We start from the raw sequence: 27,627 nt of genomic DNA on the forward strand, positions 1-27,627 counted from the left end.
TAAATAAGTTATTATCTGCATTTCGAAGTAAATATATAAATATATATTGAAAAAGCGTGTTATGGACTTTATTTTGAACAGCAATAAAATCATTAATGCAATCAAAAATCAAATTCCGTCATTGACACAGAGAGAACAATATGACTGATATACATTTGTGCTCATCGCAATAAGAGTAAAGATGTAATTAAAAAAATGTTTTGATTTCGTGCTCACCGTGCTGTCTGCTAATTTGATCGGGATCGAAAGCCAGTGACGTAGCCCGTTAGGCGGAGCTACTGTCGCCTACTTCCTGATTTGATCTGTCGATTGACGTGTTTCACTTTGAAGTAGGCTGTGAATTAACACGGGCCGACGTTGGAACTTCTCTTGAACATGTCTCTTTATTACTGAGTGATAAAACTCTTTACTCTTTGTTTATTTCATCCGCCATGGGTTTCATTTCTGGTATTGGACAGACGAAATTTTCAGCGTTGTTTTTGTCGAATGTCAGTCGGGGATTCAGTTTATTTTGTTTACTTGTCATTATTTCGTGTCAGCATACTAAGTGCACCTATTTGAATCAAATAGCCGTCCATATAGAAGGGGGAAGTCATATAGCAGACAGAATAGCTACAAAACATGGATATACAAATATGGGACAGGTATGTATTCCAATTATCACGGGCCCTGGAAGTTATTGTAAATATATTGCATGTGCATGTATAAAAAAGTAAGGGTAGGACACTCTTTTTGGGGTGAAATCGGGTTTGACGAAGTCTGGGCGTTCCTCAAACGAAATTTCGCGATGAATCGTTCAAGTATACTTTACTTACGACATATGTATACATTCGTTCAGCTCCAATGCTGTTCCGTCGTAGAAAAAGGTGTTTTTATACATCCAAGTGCCTAAGAATTTCGCTAGACTGGTTTACATCCGGTTTAATCGCAGTAAATCAAAAGGTAAGTTCTGATTGGTCATCACCTTTGATAGGCCTATATATCTTATAGGCCTAGGCTATGTCTTTTCTTATCAATATTTGTCAATCTTTTTCATTGTTGAAAGACCAAACTACCCAGTATCTATATGCATAACTCCTTTCAAACACTTGATACATACTCACCATGACAAAATGAATTGTTTTTCAGTGTACATGCTATAACATTTAAATATGCCGCTTAAACTTTCTTTTAGCATCAGTTTCGCCACCTATTGACGCATTCGGCAAACCTCGGCCGATTCCGTAACCTACATCAAACGTACGTTAGATGAGACACGAATCGGCCGAGGTGTGCCGAGTGCTATTGACGAGCAGAAAAATGACCAATCAGAACTTATCTTTTAATTTACTGCGATTAAACCGGATGTAAACCAGTCTAGCGAAATTCTTAGGCACTTGGATGTATAAAAACACCTTTTTCTTCGACGGAACAGCATTGGAGCTGAACGAATGTATACATATGTCGTAAGTAAAGTATACTTGAACGATTTATCGCGAAATTTCTTTTGAGGAACGCCCAGACTTCGTCAAACCCGATTTCAACCCAAAAAGAGTGTCCTACCCTTACTTTTTTATACATGCACATGCAATATATTTACAATAACTTCCAGGGCCCGTGCCAATTATTGTAATTTGCCATTATTTTATTGTTTATTAGGTTGGGACCAATAGCCCAAATGTGATATATAATAGCCTGTTTGGGATATAATATTCCAATTCTCAAATGGAATATAAATTTGGTAAAATTATTATTTTGCTAAAATTATGATAAATCTGCATTAGAATAGATGAAATATGCAAAACTTTTGGTAAACAGCTTTTTCTATACTGTTACAGAGATTGATCCCTAGGTATATCCAAAACTTCTTTAGGATCAATCTTACAAACTCTAAGCTTATAGGAAAACTTGAAAACCAAAAGTTATTGCATTTGATAGGCATGAATGCAGATTTATACAAAAAATTACAAAATGAAAAATTTTCATTTTTTTTTTTTGCACTTTAAGTTTATATCCCATTTGGGCAATTGGCCCCAACCAGTTTATTTCATAAAATATATCTTTTTTTTATAGTGGCCTTATATTCAACCACAGTAATTTTGTCCTAATAAAGAACTTTTTTCAGGAAAATTTCCTGTACTATTTTATACAATATCTACCGTAGTTAAAAAGTGACACTCAGGAAGTACAGGAAATATGTACAATTATACAGGCTTGTTCTTTGTAGATGAAATTTAACTGTTTACCGGTAGTTATAAGTGTGGAGCATATGATGTACATGCTCCTATAGCCATCAATTTATTCTGTATCAAAAATTCCTGGTTGTTACAGACTTTTCTCCCTAAATTTGCACAGTGTATATTTTTGAAAGATCGACAGGAAGAAAGTACTTTTTAGAATAATGCATGTGTTTATATGGATCATAGATATCTGCGGAGATAACTCTGTGGTTAATAGTGCTTGAGATGTTAACACAGTCCTGCATTCAATATTAACAGTGTCCTCTTTTGTAATTTGCCTTATGCATGAACATTGCCTTTCTAAGTGTCAATTGATTCCAGGGTGGTGCTCTTCATTGTTATGTAATATTCTTGCAGTAAACAGTTTTAGTTTCTTTCTCCTAAACAAGTAACAGAGAATCTTGAATCACAGATATATTTTATGAACTGGGTGCTGTGCATTTTCTTTGAGTTTTATTTTAGAGCATTTGTGATAAGATATACATGTACAATGTATTTATTATTTTAATTTTTTTTTATAACTTCACTTTGCACAAATCTTAGTAATACATACACTTTTCTGATGGTAAATATAATAATGGACAGGTGTCAGTTTAAGAGAACTAGGATTATTATATATCACTACATGTGTTAGTGAAAGACTTAAGTGAATTTCCATAAAATCAATAGTACTGGTATTACCATTAGTGAGACTATCAAGATTTACAAATGTCCTATGGTGAACTTGTTGAGTATTAATGTATAAAATCCTGCATGACATTTATTGGATTGTTCTTTAAGAAATCAATCAGTAGCAATTAACCGTACATTATTTCATAATGTATGGTCAAAATTAACAGCAGCTGAAGCAGTAGTCTTCTCTTTTGTAAAATCTCTCTATGTTTTAACATAGCATTGAAGATTTGAAGTACATGTGATATATGTACCAGTGTGTTTAAGAAAAGAAGAATTTTTGATACAGAAAACAAAAACCCCAAATACGTGAATAATTATTTTGTAATGTAGATATGTTTTGTATTATATAAATTTATATTGCAAATAGGAAAAATAAAAGTTAAGTTTGTATTGATGATAATTGAGGAAGCCTTTGCCTGACTAAGATGAACTATCAACAACTGTAGGATCTTTAGAAACTCATGAATATTTCAACCCATTGAGCATGTCTTTGATAAAATATCAATCTTCCAATTTAAGAGGATTAAAAATATATGCATACAATTGTGTCCCTCAAAATCTGCAATACACATTTTATAAGTCATGATAAATTGAAAGTTGGTGAATCCAGTGGACTTGAATATTTGACTAAAGTGAACAATTAGTACTTGTATTGACATTTTGTTTAGCTTTGATTGATGAATATTTAAGACAAACTCAAACTCTAAGCATTTGAACACCAGTGTAAAAAAATCAAGTTTAGAAACAAAATACTAATTTAACATAAATTGCATTTTCCACAGAAAACAGATTTTTTGCTAGTTTTCGACATTGATAGATGTAGTTCCTTCACAGATTTGATGTTTGCAAACCATTGGTTCACCAAAGTATAAGTAAAGTGTACGTTTGTGCTGAATTTCTGAAAAATGAATTTCCACATACATGTATTATGAATTAATGACTCCAAGTCTTATAAACTGAAGATTCATTATCCCAAAAAATTGTTTGTCTATTGAACTTTAAGAAATTAAATTACAGCATTAATTTGATTAGATATTTGGAGTCTATGTATATGCAGCTTTTATCAATTATGAATATGTGAAAGATCTTAATATAAGAGAGTCCTGAACTCTAAGCATTTAAACACCTGTGTAGAAAAATGTAGCTAAGAAACAAAATACTAATTTAACATTAATTGTATTTTCTTGGTTACCGACACTGATAGATGAAGTTCCTTCAACGATTTGATGTTTATGAACCATAGCTTCACAATTATATAACGAAGTGTACTTTCTGTGCTGTTCATTTCTGAAAAATGAATTTCCATTTTCCGCTAATTATTAATTAATGACTCCAAGTCATATGAACTGCAGAATTCATTGTCAAAAAAAAATTGTTTGTCTGTTAGACCTAAAGAAGATTACAACATGAATTTAATAAGATATTTGGAGTCTTAATATGCATGCATATATACATGTACAGCTTTTACCAATATGTGCAAGATCTTCATATCATCTGAGATTGAATGAAGCATTAATTTTTAATGAAGTTGATATTAGCACTTTGAAGATCACAATTCTCAATAACTACCAGCATGTTGCCCAAATCATCATTTATTAATGTTTAGATATATACAAATAATATGTTCTTTTTTCATGAAATTTTCTATTTCTGTAACTATCTTCCTCTGTAGGATAGGTTACACGATGCATATTGCAAATCCCATTCTGGGAATAGGCTTATCTTATCAATGTGAGCCGTATTACAATGTCTATAATATACATTTACTTGTGTAATTCTTTCCCATTGCAATGTTGATGAAATTAACTTGAAACATTTGAGCCTATCAAAGCAAGAACAGCCTTAGTGGGCTGTTTTATTTGAAATTTTATCCAAAGGTTATCCAGACTTTCACGGATCATTTCCCGTACTGTGATGCCTCACTGCCTCTCTAAGTGAGTTCTCTCTGATGCAGCTTAAAGCAGTCTGGGGTTGTGTCATGTTTTCCACGTAGCACTAGTAAAGTCAACACATTATGAAACTATACACCCAGACAGACAGTTTGTTAGAAATGTGTATTGAATGTTAATGAGTTTGTTTGATCTGGTAGATTTTGACTGATTTATCAATTAATGATTGTCAGAGCTGTGATTTGCGACCAAGCAATTATTCATTATTTCATTCTTCCTCTTTAACAATAATTAAGTTAACATCTGTGTTAAAAAGACTAAGTCTAAACTAGTGGTAATTAGCAGTGATTTTATTCAGAATCTTTTATGATACTGCAACTAGTCATTTTAGTAAATGTTACAGTAGTCCTCAGGAAATGACTTGGGACTTTCTGCACACCAGATAATGTGTTTTGATGATTACTTAATCAGAAAAGAAGTAAAATTATCATTAATTAGTAGTCAAGGCTGTCCCATATCTCCTTAAGCAAGCTCATGAATTTCCTGCATTTCAGACATGACCGATGAATAAAGCAGATAATATAGCAATCATTGTTAAGGAAATGCACCTCACATATTGAGTCATTACCTTCCACAAGGGGCCATAACTCTGTATAGACAGTATTTAAGTACATATTGTTAGGATTTGTATGGTGGCCCCATAAGATTGCCTTATGATGATTTGATGATCCCTATATGACTGGAGTGATTGACCTTTTTATGGCTGTTGTAGATCAAGTTAGGTCAATTGATGTAAAATCACAATGTATTGACAAGTTTTATGATGATTTGTCAGTACCATTGCTAATACACACAACTCATGTTGGATTGTTTAAGGTCACAGTCATAACATGTATGTAATCAAAATAAAGAATGTACTCTGTTAATGTCTGCAATATTATTTGTAGACCTCTCTCTCTCTACCTCTCTTTCTCTCTCTCTCTCCTTGCTCACTCTGTCTCATTATTGTATTCATTCTGGATAAAAAAGTATGTTAAGAATTATACTTGGAATGACAAAATTACTTTAAAATTCTTATTGATTATTATAACAGAAAAATAATATTTTTCATTTTGTTTTAGATCAATAAAACTTAAGAAACCATTTCCCTTAACTTAATAAATAAAAGGGAAATGGGGATTAAATGTACCCATAACTTTTCTGCAGTCTAAAATTATATCTGTAGATAGACCTTTTTAAAGATCAATTCAAGACTATTTGATCTGTGGATCACATGATACTGATTCCAAATATACATGTAACGTCATCTTTTGATTATCATAGTGATTCAAAAAATGATTGGGATGCTTTTACACATTAATGGGTAAAAAAGTTTTATTTTGATCATCATTAAAATGGTAAAAATACTGACACTACAGAATTGTTAGAGTAAACTCAAAATATTAGATGATTAATGTTGTACTTGACACTTGAGAACATTAGGATCAGGAATATTAATTCAATATTTTCAAAAAGGAAGTTTTACAGATAACTTCATTGTAATCTAATGTTGAATTGTATATAAATACTGAGGATTATCTGAGAGGATAATCTGGTCAGGTACAGGTGTACTGAGTACATGTACATATACTAACTAATAACTAGGTATTTACAATAATACATGTACCATACTTGCCAACTGACCCGATTTCGTCGGGTCACACCCGATTTTTCAACCCTTCACCCGATTATTTTTTATGACCCGGCGGGTCATGCTTTTCACCCGATTTTTGTCGAACAACCCGAAAATCTCCCGATTTCCGGATTTGGTTCGTAAATTACGTTGCGCGTTTGACTTCCAGTTATGAACCCAAGCTGAGCTTGGATTATGTAACGCGTAAACAATGCCGATGGCTATAACAGACACATTAAGTGTAATCATTATCGTGAGTTGTTTTGACTAAGCGAAGGTTTAAATCATTAAGTGTGATGGCTTCCAATAAGGAAAGGTCTTCATCGGGGCCAGCGGAATCAAAACCAACAAAAAGAAAACGATATTTTTGTACCTATCAACATATCTGAGAAAATGAATTCCCATAGGTAAAACAAAGTAATCAAGTACAAAACGAGGCTTTTGTGTTCTATGTAACGCACATTTGAATATTGGATTTTGTGCCCAAAATGATCTGACTAAACATTCAAAAACGCTAAGTCATGTATAGAATCCTTTTTAATACACAAAAGTCTTCCAAGTCACTTACAACTTTCATGCCATCATTTACAGAGTTCAAAAGCAAGGTTAATGTAGCAGAAACTCTTTTTACATCTTTTTTAGCTGAACACAACCTACCATTTTCTGTGTCAGATCACTTTACAAAATTCAAAATCAGCATCTGTTAGTTAAAATGCTTCTTTGCAATAAAGTATTACACATAAGTTTTAACACATATTTCTATTGCACAGTATATACCTATGAAATGCATGGTAAATATGTCGTGAATGTTGATACGCGCTATGACCAGATTCTTTACTTTCCAAATCTGGTCATGACCAGATTTTTACATGTTGGAGGTTGGCAAGTATGACATGTACTGGTATGTAGTGAGGCAAGTAATGATTGTACATGTAGTACATGTTACAGGTATCAGCCCTTTCATCAGCACCCCCAGGAAATAATGCTTAATCATTGCTTCTCTTGCTACAGCCCTAGCTTACAAAATGTGACACATATTTTGTAATTGAACCTATTTGTGTTTTCTGTTTTTTGCAGATAGGAGATTTAAAAGACCATTATTTATTTCACCATCCCCGCATTAGTAAAAGATCTGCAAATCCAAGCCTGGAGCACCATCAACAGTTATCGAAGGAACCCGAGGTAAAGAAGGCTTTTTATCTACAGCATTGGCACATACTATCATTAACAATTTAGGGTTGTCATGCAGCCTGCATGTAGGCAGTTCAGAGGTTGTCAGAGGTTTTAAATCTTGTAGCATATCTTTCTCTTTGAACACCAAGTATCAGGAATAGACAGTCAGCGTTCAGAAACCTTCAAGAAGTTTTATTACATCTTACTACACTTGTATCAGCTAGTATCTTTGAGATCAGACATTACCGGTAACTCTCTGAAAAGGGATGGTAGCAAATAAATAAAGCAAAAAAGTCTCTCCCTCCATATCACTTGTATATGAATTTTGTTTGAAGAAATTCTATGCAACTATTTATAATTCTTTAAAATTTGGTTCAACATCATTAATGTATTAGATTTTATAACACAGCTGTTTTGCTCCTTTGTAAAATTATTTAATAAGAACAATTTTTCTCGTGGGACACAATACATTTATTTTGATGGATTGATTTTTATTTTTCTAAATAGTTGTTGGTATAACATGTAGTGGATGAATTATGTACTGAATGGCCATGAAACATTTATAAAAAGTATTGTGTGTGGAATCAATATATACCAGTACTGGTAGTTTCAGATAGGGGACAGTAACCCTTATTTCTTTTGAAATTTCAGATCCGCTGGTTTGAACAACAGAGAGCAAAGAGCAGGGTGAAGAGAGATTTCAATGACTTCAATAACTTTAATGACCGCCTGTGGAGATCGCAGTGGTATCTGGTATGTATATTAATTGATCAGACATGTCAATGATAACAACCCATAGAACAGGTACCACAGATCACCGGAGTCAGTGTCCATCTCTAGACTGTGTAGTCAGGAACATAAACAGTAGTTTGATGTTGTTTCAACTGACAAAATGTGGTCGGTTTTATTTGCCCCCAGACACTTTGTAATGATGAAGGCGTAGGGGATCCTTGACGTGTCCTAACACTGCAGTCGGTGACAAACACATTCCTCTGTAGATAGATAGGGTAAAAGATTGTAAACTTGCAATCAGGATTCCTCCAAAACAATTTCCTGAACACTCTTTTTGACTAGCTGTTAATGAAGTCTGACAGTATACAAGATGCTTGGTTATACATGTACTATAAGTGTGGGCTGTAGGTGCATAGCCCCTGCAGGACAAACCATAGCTAATGTTTAACAGACAGATAAATTGATAGAAAGATGGGACAATTGACAGGCAAGACTCGAAGCATATTGGTATTAAAAAAAAATGTGGCTGTCTTTTCAATTTTTTTTGTGACATGTGCCCAGATTTTACACCTTCTAGTAAGACGTGCGAGAGAAAGATCTCTGTCAGGATTCCTTTTGATATTTTTTATTGTAAATTAATACAGTACTTTTATATGATGATTTTTTTTTATTGCAAATGTTAAGGTTAGGAATGATTAAGGAAAAATTGAACAAATGTATCAGTATGATTTTGACTTTCCTTCACCAATCTGCCTAATCTTCACTTTCTACAGCTGTCTATTCTCATTTCAAAAATCATGGCTAAGCAGAAAAGCATGAAGTTTCACATACAACCTAGAAACCCATCTTTGCCATGGTCATCATCGTATGTAAATTAGATCTGCCAGAATTGATACAGAAAAGATTCGCATTGATTGCCTGGCCTGTGTGCGTCCGTGTCTCCTCAATTAACAGTTGATGGAATAACCCTTATTTAGCACAATCTTATTCCCCGAGTCTCTGCGGGAAAACACCGATCTCAGCTGTAATCGTCCTCCAGAAATATTGTACAATTATTAGTAATTGTGATTGATTTATTAGCTTAAGTTACATTTCCTGAACTCAAGTTGAGCGTAGTATGAATCTAACAGTAATTTGATTCAATTTGTATTTTTCTAAATAAATACTGTAATTTTCTAAATAAAGGTATTAGTCACATTCCCTGATCGGAGTGGTTAGTCTAGGTAATTATTAAAAGTACACAGAAGTTAGTGTGAACCCAAAAAGTGATTTAAACAAATTCAAATTAAGTTGAATTTATTTATTATTCAGCATTAAATGATTGAATACGTTTCTGAAAATTTTGAAAATTGAAGAAGGAAGGAAAAGCATTTTAAGCGGTATGAGCAGTCAAGCAACCTGTGAATTAAACGAGTCATGTATCAGTGTGTCTTGATATGTGTGGCTAACTCTTCAAATATGGGTATATCATCTATATATACATTAATGATGCCTGCATTTAATTCATATTATATGTGTTACGGATAACTTTCTGAGACTGCTTTTTCGCTTAATTACATGTATTAAGAATAACTTTATGCCACTGTTAGTTCACAAAACTTTTATTCAAATGGTTTATAAATAAAATTGTTAACAGATTCAAAGAAGAGGATAGAAGGGTTAAATGGAAAAGGACAAAAGCGAAAAATCTATAGAACAATTCATTAACTAGTAGTTCATAAACCATGTTTTGTTGTTGGGGAGGGGGTTATTATGTAGTTCTTGCTCTATAGTAAATTTCCCAACTTTTTCTTTTCCACAAGACCACCGTAGCCAGAAAGCATTAGTGTGACAGCAATTTTTAAACAGCATAGTTGAAGCAATATCGTTGTACTACCACTAATTAGTACTAATGAAGGACCAATTTTTATTTCAGTTTTTGAATAATTGATGTGATTTTCAATTTCAGAATGGAGGAGGCCACAGGGGAAACAGTGGTTACTACGATATGTCAGTCAAGGGGGCGTGGCAGATGGGGTACACAGGAAAGGGGGTGGTAGTCAGTATCCTTGATGACGGGATTGAGCGCACCCATGATGACCTGAAGGAGAATTATGTAAGTCTCTCAGAGAGAGAGAGAGAGAGAGAGAGAGAAAGAGAGAGAGAGATTTTCAAAATAGAATTGATAATTAGCTTTGACATAATGTTTCTCCAGAAAGGAAATGTCATGAAGTTAAACTAACTGATTGGTCTGCAGCCCTACAACTGAGTAGCATTTCGATATTGATGTAGGATAATGCCAGTCAGATGCATAATGCCTGGTGATTTATCTTTGTTAAGGGTAACCATGTCAAGAAAAAAGATGATATCTTGCTTCTGAAGAGAATTTTCTCCTTAGATTTATAAGCCCTTGATTTTCTGTTTTATGTCAAAAGTTAACACTGCATGCATAAAAAACAAAACCTTTAAAAGTCATGCATCTTGGCAGATAGTACTTCTCAAGAACAATTAACATTTAAACTTAATGCATTAAAAACAAATTTGTGGACAAGAATTTAGATGAATCATGATACAACAGCACTAAAACGTTTGTCATTTCAGGATCCATACGCAAGTTACGATGTCAACAACCATGACCCAGATCCGATTCCTCGATACGACCCGTCCAACGAAAATAGGTAAATTAATAAAACATGTAGAGTTATCAATAACAACTTGAAGGACTTCTCATTTGCTCTGCTTATTTGTTCATCACTCTGATTTTTTTTGTGAAACCTGATGAGCTTGAATGTTTAGTTGTCTTTGATGAGAAATCTAGTGTCTATTATGTTTGAAACTCTTTAATAACTGCACATGCTGTGATTTATGTTCTGCTGTTACATTAGTTGATCTGACAGTGATGGACAAAATAAATGATATAACAGACAGTATTGTATAGGGAAAAAAAAAATCCTTGAAATTCCAAGTCCCCAATCCTTAAGTATTAATGTAACTGATAAAGACTAAATAGTTGTCAATCAATAAAAGATTAGTATCACTAGTGACGGCAATTGCAGACTAATTAAGGTTGCCTTATGCTCACACTTGAAAAACATTAGAAAAACTTTAAACGATAGATGTACATCCTAGCAAAAACCCCCTACATTCATATGTTAACAGGCAATACATATTTTTATCTACTCCTCTTGGCAATATGCACTCTTTACCCTTATCATTGACAACTATGAAACGTTGCAAATCATGCTTCGTTTTTTTTTTTTGTCAGCTAGTATTCAAAGTTTCCCAAACCCACTTATCAATGAAATTAAGAATGAAACATTTATTAGTATGCTTGTGATTGACAAATTTGTCATGTTTGTTTTAATTTGTACCTTATGAAGTTTTTTAACCTTAAGTACATTAATTAATTCTCACATTTTTATACCAATTAACATTGTAAATTTATTTTTGGACATAGTGCTATAATAAAACTTTTTAAATATACCGGTATTATTTGCAGTATTTAATGTTTTCTACAACAATTAAGGGAGAACTGTCTATGTATTTTATTGATGATGTGTTACATTTGATAAATTACTGTCATAAACCCCCTAAACCTTAGAATGTTCCCTCACATTTGGTTATTTACTGTATCAAAATGGGTTTTTTATTACCGGTACTGTATGATTGAAAATATTAGATATACATGTATTTTTTTATTGTATACTGGTATGTATCCAAACCCCAGTGGATTATAGTTTGGTTAATTGACAGTTGTCATTAACTTATTCTTTTCGTTATACACTGCGACTTTTTTGCATGTTTATAAGTGCAGTGTGCTACATATTGGTCCATCAAGATTTATACCGGTTCATGAAACTTACAAAATAGTGATATTTTGCACAAAGACATAGAGAAAATGTAATGTTTTATACATCCAAGGTTTGGTAATTTTATTCTGTAAATTCTGTTTGTATTTGTATATAGACATGGAACACGTTGTGCTGGGGAGGTAGCAGCAAAAGCCAACAATAACAAATGTGTGGTGGGGGCAGCTTACAACTCCAGGATAGGGGGTGAGTACACTAAGGAGAATAGCCCTTGGCTTTCATCAGATAATTATCACATTACCTTCTGTATGTTGTGTAGTTCATGATCAGTTACTATGTTTGAAATAGAGAAATTGACTCGTGTCAAATAAATGCTGATTTAGATCAAATACTTAGGTCATTTGTACATGTATATGTGAAAGGCTACCAATCTTTCTTCATAGCTGAGAATAACCTGTACATATAAATATAGCTACAATATGTATAGATATAGAGATACATCAAGTAGGTTTTGAGTGGCAGTATGCCCCATCTGTCTGCTCTTTGAATGCCCTGAGTTATTTTGAATGATGGTTTTATTGTATCTACAAAGTATAAGACATCAGCCTTATATTTCTGTCATCAGCACGATAATCACAAATATTTCTCTGAACTCTCAGATACTCTCTGTCCCGAGTGACAGCTATATGCAGTTGGAGTGATGTGAATAGAAATGGGGGCCATATTGCTTGTACAGAAACTTTATTGCTCTCTCCCATTAGATGTTAATAGTGACATTAAACGGATAGTAATTCGTTGAATATGAAATTAAACTGGTGCACTTTATTGCAGAATATTGTAAAGCCTTAGAAGACTTTTTTAACGCGTGTTAGCTTAGTGTCGACGCTGTGACATTAATTCTCTGTCCATCATCTACTGAATCAATATCATACCAACGAGAAAAGGAAATGAGTTTTACGAGGCGTGCTGCAAAGAGCTGTTGTTTAGTAGCCAACTGTGTGTCATTTTGTCAGGTATTGCGTGGCAAAAACTTACTGGCATTTGTGATGGAAGTCTTAAACTTCAGATTGAAAATGACTGTTTATGACAGAAATATTGCAGACTCTGTCAAGGTTTGGAACAGAATTGCTGATTGGGTTATATCTTTGGAGGTTTATTTGATATAATGTCATACAACACCTAATTGGTTCAAGGAAAATTATATGACATATGAAAATATGAACTATGAATCACCAAGAATCAGATGAAGGAGACTTCGGCACACAAATTTTTAAGTACTGTTGAATCATAAGAATTTATCATGGCTCAATTTTCATGGATTTTATGGGGTACTCCTCCTCCAGAAATGAACACACCTAATAATTTATAAAACAATGTCATTTTTCTCTTTATGGCTACATAATCCCTAAAAAAAAACGTCCAAATGAACCTAAAAAAAAATTGACAATCCTTGAGAATTGTTCTAGTAAATGAATTAAAATATAGATTTCAAAATATTTATATATATATATATTGATTAGCTGTTTATGAAAATTTATTTGTTTGTATTTTAAAAAGTGCGAAGGAAGAAGGAAAATGTGCATGCATATGGTGTATGAATCTTAAGTACATGCACATAATAATACAACTACTACTAGAAGGATTTGTCATTTTGAATTAGGAAAATTTCCATGTCCATTTTGGTGAACATATTTTATGCTCCAAGGAAGTGTAAAGTGGATAAAAAGAGATTTAAAAAACATTTTCTTTAAATTCTGGAAAAGGAAGTGATTATGTCTACAGAGTATTTAATTATAAGACTTGATCAACAGCAAACAAAAGCTGAGGTTGCATTTAAAGTACCGTGTTTATGTTAGCTCTTTCTAAAGAAAAACTCTATAGTTCTTTTCATGCTTAGAATGAGACAGAACTTAAGATTTTCCTTTGAAGAGAGGGAGTAGATGAATCATAAATATCTTGATTAGAAAGCTATTGATTTTCTTTTATTAATAAACAGTGCAAAAGAGACCTGCATAATGGACCAAATATAAAACCTAATTTGTTTTAGCGTGTTTTTCAACCTTCCAAGAAAATATTTAATGTTGACATTGTCTACTACATCTACTTGCATTGACATTTATTTTTAAGCTTGAAAAGACTTAAAAATGCGTAAAAATTCCCACATGGCCCCAGAATACTTTTGCTTCAAACAAAACAGATTTTATCACCTTTCGTGCATCTGTTGGATGTTTATTCTTGTTTCTTTTTTTTCCTGTTTTATTTGTTATCATGCTTTTATGTTAATTATGCATACAGGTGTTCGTATGTTAGACGGAGATGTGTCCGATGCAGTGGAGGCTGCCTCCCTAAGCTTTAACAGAACCCACATTGACATCTACTCGGCCTCCTGGGGGCCAGATGATGACGGTCGGGTGGTGGACGGGCCGGGCCCCCTGGCCAAGAAAGCCTTCATCACCGGCATAGAACAAGTTAGCCTACCTTGTATGCTCTGTAATGCACATGTAAAAGAAAGGCATCCTAAAATTACTGTGACATAAATGAAAAACATTATGAATTGTTTAGGTAACATTTATTGTTACATGTAGTATGTTCATATGGGACAAAATTCTTGGGAAAATAATGCAATCCAAATTTTCTGTAAATATGGACACCTACACATTATGTTGTACAAAGTTTCTAGAAATTCTATTCTCAGACTGAAGTTTTAAAGGTATTGCATTGCAAGTCTATTGAAAGTAGTAGTTGTGCAATATTCTTATTGGAAATATAAATGAAACAAAATCGTGAACATCATTTTATTGATAGTTATTATTCATACACATGTAAAATAGTACATGTTGCACTATTGTTGAGATGAATGTTTGTGTTGACTTTCTGTAGGGTCGAGGCGGGAAGGGTAACATCTTTGTGTGGGCCTCAGGTAATGGAGGCAGTGCCTTTGACAGCTGTAACTGTGATGGATACACCAACAGTATCTATACCCTGTCCATCAGCAGTACGTCGGAGCACGGCCGTAAACCGTGGTACCTGGAGGAGTGCTCCTCCACCCTCGCCACCACATACAGCAGCGGCGCCTACAACGAAAAACAAATCGTAAGCCGCTTTTAACTCCAAATAGTAAATCCAATAGTGCTTCTCTGTTGTGTCTTTGGAATTTTATCTTTCTGCAGTGTATGTATTTGTTCAGAGAGAGAGAGAGAGAGAGAGAATACATCATGAAGAAATTTTAAAAGGTGCTTGTTCAACAATTAAGAAAATTTATACATTGATGATGCACTGGGAGAGAGAGAGAGAGAGAGATCAAGATCGTAAAGTAAAATGTTAGCACAGGTTTTACCATAATCAATACTGTGTTGCATACTGCACCTGTGGGATTTTCTACACGCTATTAATGCATGTACATGTGTGCCATGTTTTGTACACTAATGTGTAACTTCTATTTTTGCCAATTAATGGCATTTGCTGCAGCTACAGAAATATTAAGTAGACATAAATTTAGTTCTTTTTAAGCGTGAAATATTGAAAATTAGAAATTAAATTGAATAAAAAATTGTGATTCTTAAAAAAGAGGAAAATATCTATGTATTAGGAGAGATGAGTCTTAAATGTTTTAATTACGCTTTGCTAACTACCGGCACATGAAATTTAATTATTGCCTCTTGTCAGTGAGATAAGAATTACCGTATAAAGTATTTTCTCTTGGGTTGTTTTTATTTTTATTTTGACCTATCTTTTTTATGCATATGTCAAGTAGGCTTATATTACAATTATATTTAATCCCTTTTGCAATAAATAAGCAATGTGATATTTGTAGGTTCATGTAAAGCAAATACACAGAATCATATTAAAAGTTATCACCCACTAGAAGCTAATCATATTGATGCTGGTCATCAGAAATTAAGTGCCATATTAACAACACAAAACTATATTGATTAAATATTAAATCTAGATAGCACTGGTTGATGTGTCAACATTTCTTCTATGTGATGTCGCATCATGATTTATATTACCACAGGTATTGCATTTACTTTTGCATTAGTTCATTGAGGTGCCTGAAAAAACAGTACAAAAAGAATTGTTACAAAATCACAATGTATTCAGTATTAAAATGGTACTTAGAGAGGTCATTTAGCAAACCTTTTGAGACCTTAAGATTTAAAATGTAGAACACGTACTGGTGGTACATTTAAACAATTGGCGGGCTGATGCATTACATGTTCTGATAATATACTGATAATACAACCATTCTATTTCAATACAATTTTTTTCCCTACCTTCTTGAGGAGGAATAACTAGGCTTTTATTAAGAAGTATGTATTCCTGATGTAATTTGTAAGAAATACATGTACAGTGTGTCCTGATATTGCTGATATCCCACATCTTGCTGTTCCAGATATCAACAGATCTCCACAACCAGTGCACCAGTAGCCACACGGGGACCTCCGCCTCTGCACCACTAGCAGCGGGGCTAGTGGCCCTGCTCCTAGAGGCCAAGTAAGATAACCTCACGTTCTGATAGAAAGGAAAATTTAGATAAATGGGGGGGGGGGGGGGGGGGGGGGGTCTCTGACAGTTTGATTTTAGTAACAAACTGTGTGTCATTTTGTAAGGTATAGCATCAGCATGGCAAAAATGTACTTGCATCGACATCTCTTTTATTTTAAGAAGGACAACAGTCTTTAGTGGCCACTGTTTTAGGATACAGACAAAATAAGAACATCAAGTCATGCATAGAAAAATAAGATTTTATTTTTTAAAGAAACTTTTAGTGACTGCTTTCAGATATTAGAAATAATCATTTCTTTTGATAGTCCATCCTTGACCTGGAGAGATGTTCAGTATATAACCTTGTTGACCTCTAACCCTGAACCAATGGAGGACGGAATGTGGACTACTAATGGCAAAAACAGGAAAGGTCAGCCTCATCTATGACTTAATGATTTTGATTCAATGAAGAAAGAATTTGTAAAGCTTATCTGATTGATCGGTATATGACTTAACCATTTTGATACAGTAAAGAAGGACTATGTAAGTATTAAATTGAAAAACTGTACATAATTTTTAGCATAAAGCTGCTGAAAGGGATGATAGGCTAAACAAACTAATTCTGTTTCCAGTGAGCTTAAGGTATGGTTACGGACTGATGAATGCTACAGCTATGGTAGACTATGGACTACGATGGACCAATCTTCCACCAAAACACATCTGTACAATTCTGAATGGGGACAATAATGTGTAAGCTTATCATACAATGTAACAGATAGCAGTTAAAAGCAGATATTTTTTTTATAAGTTCAGCTGTTAAAAATGGGTTTTCTGTTAATGATTATTCAATCATTTTACTCGCTAGATATATACTGTGGAATCATTAGAATTTGTGGTGGCTCAATTTTCGTCGTATTTGTGGGTAGCTCTCACCCAAAAATTTAGATCCTCGATGAAAACCATTTATGAAAGTTTTAGTTTTCTAACTGAAACTAAAAACTGACCTATCCACAAAACTACATCCCCATGAATAAGCAAAAGTCTTAAATTCTTCATAAAAGGAAGAAAGCTATGTTTTTTGTTAAATGTACAAATTATACATTTTGTACGATAATTATATAATACTATTTTACCAAAAGTTTAATTACATACATGTATGTCACTGGTTTGTTATGAATTATATTGATCAGAAGTTCTTTTAATTTAAATATATGTATCTGATTTTTATAGAAATTTGATGGGGACACCATATTCAAGCTCAGTCAATACTGATGGGTGCCAAGGCACAGCAAATGAGGTCAATTACCTAGAACACGTCCAAGCCAAGTTAACCCTGACATACTATCGCCGTGGTAACCTGGTCATCCACCTGACCTCACCCAGTGGCACCAGATCAACCTTACTCCCTAAGCGGCCCTCGGACATGAACAAAGGGGGCTTCAACCAGTGGGCTTTTCTGTCGGTCCACTTTTGGGAGGAGAATCCCAGGGGGACCTGGAAATTGGAGATCGAGGATCAGCACCCAGCCTCTAGCTGGCCGAGACCCCCCAATGGGGCCAAAGGTATGGTGTTAGGGCCAAGCTAAAGTAAATACTCTGAGTGGGAATGGGCAATACTAGATTCTTTATCATAAATTATCTGTAATATCTGCAGACAGTGTAGGTAATTACATGTATATTTATGGATACAAATCAAGTACCTTGCATTCATATTCAATAAAGTGAACCATTGTCATTGAAATAAAATTTTTTAAATATTTTTATAGATATAAAAATGAAATTGAAGAGATTAATGTACATATGAACCTTATAGGAACGCTTGTATCCTGGTCACTGATTCTGCATGGAACAAAGGACTATCCGATCCGGCTGAAGCAGTCGGATTCTAATACTCAACCGGAGGTGACGGAAACACCAGTCTTCACAGGAACTACACTCCCCCCTGTAAGTCAGAAGTCAGCCTACTGGGAAAACTTCTCTAGGTTTCATCTAAAAGAGATTGTTATTAAATTAAAAGAAGGGAATTGAAACACACATTTCCTTTCAAAGTATTTAGGAAATACAAAAGCAATTTTGTCAAACATGAATTTTACATGAAATAAAATTGCAACAATGTTTTAACTTTATGTGAAATTCATGTTTTAAGTGAGATTTTCTTGATGCCCTTTTCATGTGACTTTTACAAAAGGCACAAATGGCTGCATATTTGGTCTACATTTACTGCACATGTGGTTTTTAGAAATGTGACGATGAGTGTGCAGACACGTGTTCAGGAAGTCGGCCGGAGGATTGCAGACTCTGTAAAAATCTACGGATGGGGGACGCTGGGTAAGTTGTCAGTCAGGTCTAAACTGTGAAGAAAGATAAAAACACTGTATGTTTTATCAAAAGATTGAAAGTTATTTTACTTTAATCTAAATTGTATCAAAAATTTCTTAGACTATAGATTGTTATAAAATATATATATATTTAGGACATCATTATTCTGCCATCTGACATCAGTGATCAAAATTTCTTTTATCAAATGTTCTTCATTGAATGATGATTTTTGTATTTTATGGATCTTGTAGAAATTGATTTTAATTAGCTTAGTAAGAAGTATGTACTATAGTTGTTGAAATATTTTAAACTGATGCCAAGCATTCTACATGTGTATTTTACATGTGTTAATTGAATGACAACAAAAATTTTCAGTGCTTGTGTGAAGGAGTGTCCCCATGGAACCATGGAGTTCCAGAGGAAGTGTCTTCCATGCGACCCCAAGTGTCAGAACTGTACATCTAAGTATGGCTATCGCTCTCACTGTTACGCATGCCGGGACGGGTACTTCCTGTTACCGGAAGAAGGAAAATGTTCAGTGGAATGTCCTGAAGGATATTTCTTAGGTATTCATCCAGCCTGTCTGTTTGGCTCTCTCTCTCTCTCTCTCTCTCTCTCTCTCTGTTTCTGTGATTGTAAAAACTAACATTTTTAAAAACTTTTACAGAGAGTTCAGGTCATAGAATCTGCCAGAAGTGTAACAACATGTGTGAGACATGCGAGGAGAATCAGGACAAGTGTTCCAGCTGTCCCAAGACCCTGACCCTCCTGTCCAACAAGTGCTACCTCCCCGAGAACGTCTGCTCCAAGGGTTACTACAGGTTCAGGAAGCAGTGTGTCAAGTGTGACGAGAACTGCCTACAGTGTCAGGACAATGACAAATGTGTTCTCTGTGATCCAGGAAGGTACGCAGTAACTGACCAATCTCTTGAAATAGTCACTATAAATGTATGTAGACCATTTTTAAAGCAAGAGAACAACATATGATAATGCTTTCTGCAGTGTCATAGTTTATTTGTTGAGCACCAAATCTTGTGGGTTTTGTTGTTGAGTCAGTTCTTCAAATTGATTGTTCATCAAAGTAAAAAAGATGATAAAATCCATACTGCTTAAAATATTGTGATTTTTTCCTAAAATTTTTGAAAACTTATATCCATTAATATTTATGAAACCAATTTAACAATCGCTCTCATATTGCTTTTATAGTTTTCATTTAAAAAACAAAGTTTTGTATTTTTACAAATTCTGCACTTAGTTTGCTCTGTCACTACTAATTGCAGCAAAATCTAGGCAGTTAGCAGTTCATCATTTTTTCTTTGTTACAGCTATTTTCATAATGGTAAATGTCTCCCAAACTGTCCCAATGGATTTTTACCATATGTTGTTAAGATGGACCAATCAACATCTCATACAGAGTGCCACGCCTGTCAACACGGTAATTAGTTCATAGCTGTAATTCACTAAAAAAAACCCATTTAGTAGTCAGCCAGTTTATGTGTGTTTTTATTTGTACTTACTGCATAAGCAATGAACAAGAAAAAACTGACACTTATAGATATATAAAAGGAATGTTGAATACCCTATAGAAAATGAACAGTATACACTGAAACACACAGTGTACAAAATTGTAAAGGACATATCTCACATGTACAAAGAGTTTTCTTGACAATAAGATTATTTTATATATTTATATATATTTTTATATTTATATTTTTATAGATATATTTTTATTTTTATAAGATTATTTTTTTTTTTAAGATTATTCTATAGACACATATCTCCATCTTGTTTTTGTCACATATCATTACCATTTTGTGTTTCTTAATACATGTACAAACAATGAATTAAATTGTATATGTATTTCATTTTATATATGGATTGTTTTATCCTTTACATACACATGCTCTGTTTCTCTGTTACTTGCATGAATCATTTGCTTCCAGGGAACTGTAACAACTGCATCGGTGACTTTTTGAAGCGAGAGGGCACCTGCCATCAGCAGAGCTCTTGCTTCAGAGAACAGTATTATGATTTCATCAATATGGTACGTACACATACAGTTAAACAGGATTACAATAAAGGCCAGGGATAAGCTGAGCAATTTTGATTTGTTATCAACATAAATTGTTTTATCCAAAGACAGTACATAAATATCTAAAGACAGTTTTAAGATTATAGTCTGTCCCAGGTTATTGCTTCCATCAATTTTTGATGATTTTTAATAAAACTAGTAGGCTAATTGTTCTCGAACAATTAGAGGTCTTTCCACCTTAATATTTTTAATGAATTGCTAGATTGCTCAATAAGGTATACAAAAAATTATTATACCTATGATACATGTTGTACTATAAAATGGGGAAACTACTAAGCCATAAAATGATAAATGATTTTAAAAGAGATTTTTTTTAATTTTCAAGCCATTTATTTCAGAATTCCATGTTGTATATATCGTTAACATTTATTGAATTACTTTTCTGAATTTTTTCCACTATGAACAAAACTGAGCCAAGGTAATATTCTTTACACAATCATATAAACAGTAAACCTAACAATAGAAGAGAGTGTTCTACAGGCTAGCTGTCTTTGTACAAAATGAATGAGTTAACTGTAAAAACAAGTTCCACTTGAGTAACCACAGGACTTGATGTGATACCTGGCTGACCCAATTGAATACCTTATTGCGCAATCCAGCAAGCTATTGAAACCATGACTATAATTCTGTATATCAAATTATATGAAATTTCATTAATTAACCGACTTCCAAATGACCATAACCTTTGACCTTTATGTCATTTTGTTCAGCCAAGGTAGACGCTTCTATTCCAAGTGGTCCGAATTCTCTATGATAGATAGTAAAACAGTTGGAAGTGATTATATTAAAGTTTCAATACTTTCAGGGGCAATAATTGCTAGAAGGGGGCCCTAGATCTTTTCGGTATGAATAGATTGAAGAAGTGTACTGAAGACAATGGTAAAAGTTCCATATCTCTATCTCTTATGGTTTCAGAGGAGTAGCGATAACAAGCATTTCGTACAATAGGGGCTAAAACTCTGTAATTATTCAAAGGTATGAGCCAAGGGGCTATATTTTAAAATGTCTTAAGATGTCCTACTACATCCATAAAAAAGTTTTTCTCTACCACCCTAAACAAAAGAGATATAAAAACTCATTAATTAACAGCTTCTCAAATGACCTTAACCTTTGACCTTTATGTCATTTTGTTTGGCCAAGGTAGACGCTTCCATCCCAAGTGGTCCGAAGTCTCTATAGGATAAATAATCAAAAAGTTGGAAGTGATTTTATGGAAATACTTTCAGGGGCAATAACTACTACAAGGGGGCCTCAGATCCTTTTGGTATGAATAGATTGAAGAACCCTCTAAGTGTGATGAAGACATTGGTAAAAGTTCCAAATCTCTATCTCTTATGGTTTCAGAGGAGTAGCGATAACAAGCATTTCCTTCTCAAAGGGCAATAACTCTGTAAGTTCTCGGAGTTCTTTGACACAGGGTCAATTGGTACCATAACTTTTAATGAGCAATTACATAAAGCTTAAATTGTTTGGATAACTCTAATAACAAAAAAGTCACCCTGAGCTAAATAGAAAAAAAGAAGAAGAATAAAAAACATAATGAAAACAAGAGGTCTTTCACCTGAAAGGTGGAAAGACCTAATTACAAATACCTGTCAGAATACACTCGGATTACATCGCGCAATTTCTTAACGTTATCATACGGGCTTATTAATGGCTGTTGCAATGCAAAATCTCTGTAGACTTTCAATTTCGGGATGTGTATTGAAAACTGAAGCAGTAGAGGGGGCGTTTCAAAACAGATAATCTGGACATTTTTTATATTAGTGAATGAACGTAGTTTGAGCACAAAGGTATTTACTATTATTGAAATATCATGCAAAAAGTGGTGGAAGCAAAAACTGGGGACAGAGTATAGGAGAATGAAACTGACTTTGCTGAGAATTTGTTATAATGTTTTGATACTCTAACCATAGTTTACTGTAGCTGAATTTGAAATTTTTCTGATTACTGTATTAAATACCTGTGAATTGTCCTATGATCTATGCATTGTAATAAATGCTTTTAATAGGAGTGCCGAAATTGTCATTACCGATGCAAGACGTGTTACGGGCCTGGATCACATGAATGTTTGTCCTGTGAGCCGCCGTATGCCTATCACTCTTATCTACAAACCTGTGTTATGTGCTGTAAAGACAACGAAAAGGAGGGGTCATGCTGCAAGTGTGATGGTCACGGTAAGAAGCTCTACAGTATCCAAGAATGGCACTAACAGGAGAGAATGTTGAATAGCTGAAGACGTATATCCTAGTAAATATACAGTAATAAAGTCACGACAAATATACAAATATCACTCTCACGTATTTGTATGCAAACTCACCAAATACTTGTATAGAGTTTGGTAGATTTTAATAACTTGATTGAAATCTAGTTGTGGTTTTGTGCGTTAACATAAACTAACACAGCTTATAAGATATTGCATTTAGCAGTTAAAACAAATTTGGCTGCCTAATGAATTTTGGGGACGAAAAGGGTTTCAGCAGCATATTAAAACAACCCTTGCTTGACTAGTGGGACACGAAGCGGTTAAGTAACTATTTATGCTTTTAGGCATGTGCATTCTACCCCAGACCAAATCAGCAATGGCGCTACAGTCGGGGATGCTGGTGACCGTGCTAGTGGGTCTATGCTCCGTTCTCATTGTCCTCGTTGTGTTGGTCGTCGTTTACATGGTCCTCAAAAAATCGAGCTGGTGGTCTAGAGGAAATGAGAGTGAGAAAGGCATACATTACAGTCCATTGCTGCAGGAGGACCTTTAGATGAGGCAGGGTAGGTGATTATTTAAAAACACTGTATTTTATCTTTATTTACTTTGGTATTACTTAATACATGTATTTAAATAGGCAACAAGAATCATTCTTTTAATACAAATTTCTTATCTACAGAAGTTGGCAATACAAAGGATTTATTGATTTTTAAAGTGACACAGTGACTCAGAAAACTTTTTTTACTTTTTGATTATGACAACAGAAATAAGAAAAAATATATATAAAAAAACATTATCATACAGAAAGTTTCGCCTTTTCCAAGTCTTCACATATCAGTTAAGTCATTAAAAATTATCTGGAATTATACATGTAAACAAACTAAGCAGAGTTGGACATTGATTTGAGTGTCACACAATTGCAATTGCTGTCTAAAAATAGGTACAGTGGTATTGACACAATGAGAAAAGAATTTGAATTTGAAGTTCTTCGACGTCTATAGTAAAAAAATATGCATTCATAGAGGGTACATCTTAATAAATGTACAAATAATATTAGTTCTTGAAAACGTCTGGTGTCACTAAGAGCCTGCTTGCTCATACTCTATGCTGTGCTGCAGTACTTGCATTCCTTTGCCCTTGTGTGACTATGAAGTGGAAGGAAACTCAATATTCACGTGTTGGGCCAATGAATAATTCTTTGTTTGCTTTTTAACCGGATTTATTTACTTTTAAACACTGTAATTTTCAAAAAGTTCATCCTTTCATATGAGATATAAAATATGTGGAAATCTTAGAAAACTTTGATATATGGTAAATCATGTAAGACATTGTAAGTGTCAATTGCATCGGTCTTTTATGAAATATCAATGATGCATTTCTTTTCATGATTCCGCAAATTTCTCAGTATTTATTTATGTTGTCTTTCCTTTTTATAGCAATCTCTAAGAGTCCTCAGGTAAACGATAATCATCAGCGGATTAACGAGAGAGAGAAAGGGCAGCACATTCCAGTTGTACTCATGTAGTACAAACATGCGCAGTCTCCATTATTAATACCACTCTTAATGATCACTGAGGATCACAACATCCAAACCAAGGGAGAGAACTCCTTATGATCTAGATTTGAGTTGTTATATGCAATGTTATGTTCATCTTCATCTGTTTTTCCCTTCATTCTTCTTTCTATCATGTTCTACAAATTATTTTGATAGATAATTGTTATCATGTTTCAAACACGTGTGTGTGCTGGTCACCGACCAATTCATTTACAGATTCTTGTGAGTTTTATGACGTGTACAGAGTAGGCTGGACTACTTGTGATTACTGTTGAGTTTTAGAATGGAATTATTTTAGATTGGTTACACTGGCTTGCTTTAACAGTTCTGAGATTGTTCTTGATTTATTAAAAATATTGTCAAAAGGAAGATGTAGACTTAATACAGTGGGATAGAAATACATGTGATGTACATATAGCACATAGTTCTTCCTCTTAATTCCTCCCTCTGTCTTTGTAACTGACCCTGATTACCTTTTTCAGCCCCTCAGGAGTTACCCTTTAACAGATTTTGTATCCACCTGGACAGTATTGATAAAATTGCAAGAAATATGTTAACATTTAATATTTGGTTTTCTAAGCTTGATCACCAGCGTAGTTTTTGTGTGAAGTACAACTAGATTATGTTTGACCCCTCTCCACCGTAAAGCTTTTAGTTTACATTACGGGGTCATTGTCTGCTGACCTGAAATACACATGCTCAAGCTCCGCAAGGTGATATGTATATTTTTTTACACTGTCGAAAGACGCTAATGTTTGTGCTGAACTGACATCACCGTTGGCAATTAATTGGACTAAATTGATGTTTAAAGAAAAAAAGGATGAAACAGATGCTAACTAGAAAGTTACAATCAATTTAGTCCAAGATTTGTTATGGACTATATATCTGTGATACCTGTGTTTATAAAGATTAAGAAATTTAAGTTTGTTTATGAATTTGTATTATGTTGATGAGTTCAAAACAGCGTGTCTTTCCGTATGAAGACTAATTAGGGTAGGCATCATCATGCATGCACATGTATTAAACAAATAAATTTGGTTATATATGAATGCATAAACTGTATATGATTGTTTTATAAAATGCTGATTTTGTAATATAAATTTGGTATTTTTTTGAAAGGAAACTATTTAGGAGTGAACAAAAATTAATGGTAACTGAATAGTTACAGAGTTAGGCCATAGCCAGATTTATTGAGTGTTGATATTTTTCAAGCATACATGTATAATATATGTGAAGTTTTTTGCTGTCATAGAAAAATGAATTGATTTATCATAGAGTTTTTATGTGAAGTTTAATACGTGTATTAATAATGACATTTATTGTTTTTCTCATTTCTCAGTTATTATTTTTCATCACTGCATGTTTTTATCACCATGTATCTTGCAAAAAAGGGGATATCAAACGTTTGAAGCCATTTGATCCCCAATATTTTTGTCATTAGAATGTTTTGTTGATGAAATGTTTCATTTTAAAACTAGAATTTGACATTCATATTAATTTGTTTGCATGGAGATTGAATGTTAGAATGCATGAATGAAAAAACAATAACTTATGTAGAGCATGCCATTAATTTCCAGAGATATGCATTTTGTTTAAAGAAAAAAGGGGAAGTACATGTACAAATGTATTAGTATTTGGTGACAGAAAAGTTATCCTGTAAATGATACATCGAAGAAGTTTCTGCATAATATAGGGCAGTGAAAACTCATTTGAAAGTAGGTCAGACATTGGATGTGTAAAAATTCAAAGGAAATTTTACAGTGAAAGATATTTGTTGGTTAATGATTTATAATTTCATGCCTTAAGAAGGAAGAACAAATACAGTTTAAATATTTTAACTGTTTTGCTTTTTATCTGGGATTCTTAATATCTAATTGGCATTCATATTATGTATTTCCTGGGGTAAATCAGTTAAACTTGTGTGCACAATAACACAGTTATTAATGATGAGATTATTTAGGGAACCCTGCCTCTTTTTTTTCTGACCTTTGGCTGTGATTTTCCTTTTCAGCCAGGTGTCTGGTTAGAAGGCGGATATTTTTAGCAACTCCCTGGCATTACCTCTACCCAGGATACCCCAACTGATCTCAAACCGAGGCTTAATACTGTTCTTGTCTGGTCTAGAACTTCTTTGCTGTAACATTTTTTAACACAATGCCATTGTAGTATTTGCATTTCATAATAAGTTTGTAATTCTTAATTTGTATGATTTATTTTGCAAGTTTTCTCAGTTTATTCAGCATGATGTTGAACTTTCATGTAGTTCGAAAATCGGGTAAGAAATGCATCTGGACTTTTTTTTTCAGACACGCAGAATTTGTACATTCTTCAATAATTTTCCATTTTGGTTTAGACTCTCTATTGGCATTTGCTTGTGTGTGTGCGGAAGTTTATATAGAGTGCTAGAGTGTTATTTAGAGAAATCCATTTTGTTCATTTTTTTGTGTGCCAATTTGCATGGACGTTGCTGCAGAATTTATGAAACAAAATTTCAGAGAAAGAAAGAAAATGCAGAATAGAACTTAAACCAGTAAAAACTTCAGGAAATAAATGGAGTTGTCTTTCTTGATTTTTTAATGCTTTTCAAATAAAATATTTTTTGGCATAAATTGTTTATTATGTCATTATAAGTCTCCAGGGTCTGTCTAAAGACCTTTTACACATTTAACTCCAACTGTTGATGTTTGTTGAGAATTTTTTTTCTTATATTTTGATGTTGTACTTGAACGGCTTCTTCTTTGACACATTTGTTCATGCATGTTTTTAAACATGAATATTATGTATACGAGTTACAAAATGGAATAAACACAAAGCAGTGGGTCA

General features: G+C 33.7%; 1 protein-coding gene across 2 annotated transcripts; it reads left to right on the forward strand.

The window, feature by feature from the left end:
* Positions 1-278: 278 nt before the first annotated feature.
* LOC128175103 (furin-like protease kpc-1) lies at positions 279-27,622 on the forward strand. Of its 2 annotated transcripts, XM_052840514.1 has the most exons (21): positions 279-644; positions 7,533-7,637; positions 8,280-8,381; positions 10,309-10,455; positions 10,941-11,017; positions 12,306-12,394; positions 14,444-14,616; positions 15,029-15,241; positions 16,542-16,642; positions 16,960-17,063; positions 17,266-17,383; positions 17,864-18,195; positions 18,446-18,576; positions 18,872-18,960; positions 19,327-19,517; positions 19,619-19,856; positions 20,277-20,386; positions 20,895-20,995; positions 23,055-23,220; positions 23,594-23,812; positions 24,686-27,622. In XM_052840514.1, the coding sequence occupies exons 1-20, from the start codon at positions 432-434 to the stop codon at positions 23,800-23,802; spliced, it is 3,009 nt and encodes a 1,002-aa protein (XP_052696474.1). In that variant the 5' UTR covers positions 279-431; the 3' UTR covers positions 23,803-23,812; positions 24,686-27,622. The 2 variants fall into 2 exon arrangements, with proteins under 2 accessions (XP_052696474.1, XP_052696475.1); XM_052840515.1 differs by lacking the exon at positions 23,594-23,812 and having other exon boundaries at positions 26,816-27,622.
* Positions 27,623-27,627: the final 5 nt, after the last annotated feature.

This window comes from Crassostrea angulata, chromosome 3 (genome assembly GCF_025612915.1).
Source record: "Crassostrea angulata isolate pt1a10 chromosome 3, ASM2561291v2, whole genome shotgun sequence".
Classification (NCBI taxonomy): Eukaryota; Metazoa; Mollusca; class Bivalvia; order Ostreida; family Ostreidae; genus Magallana; species Magallana angulata.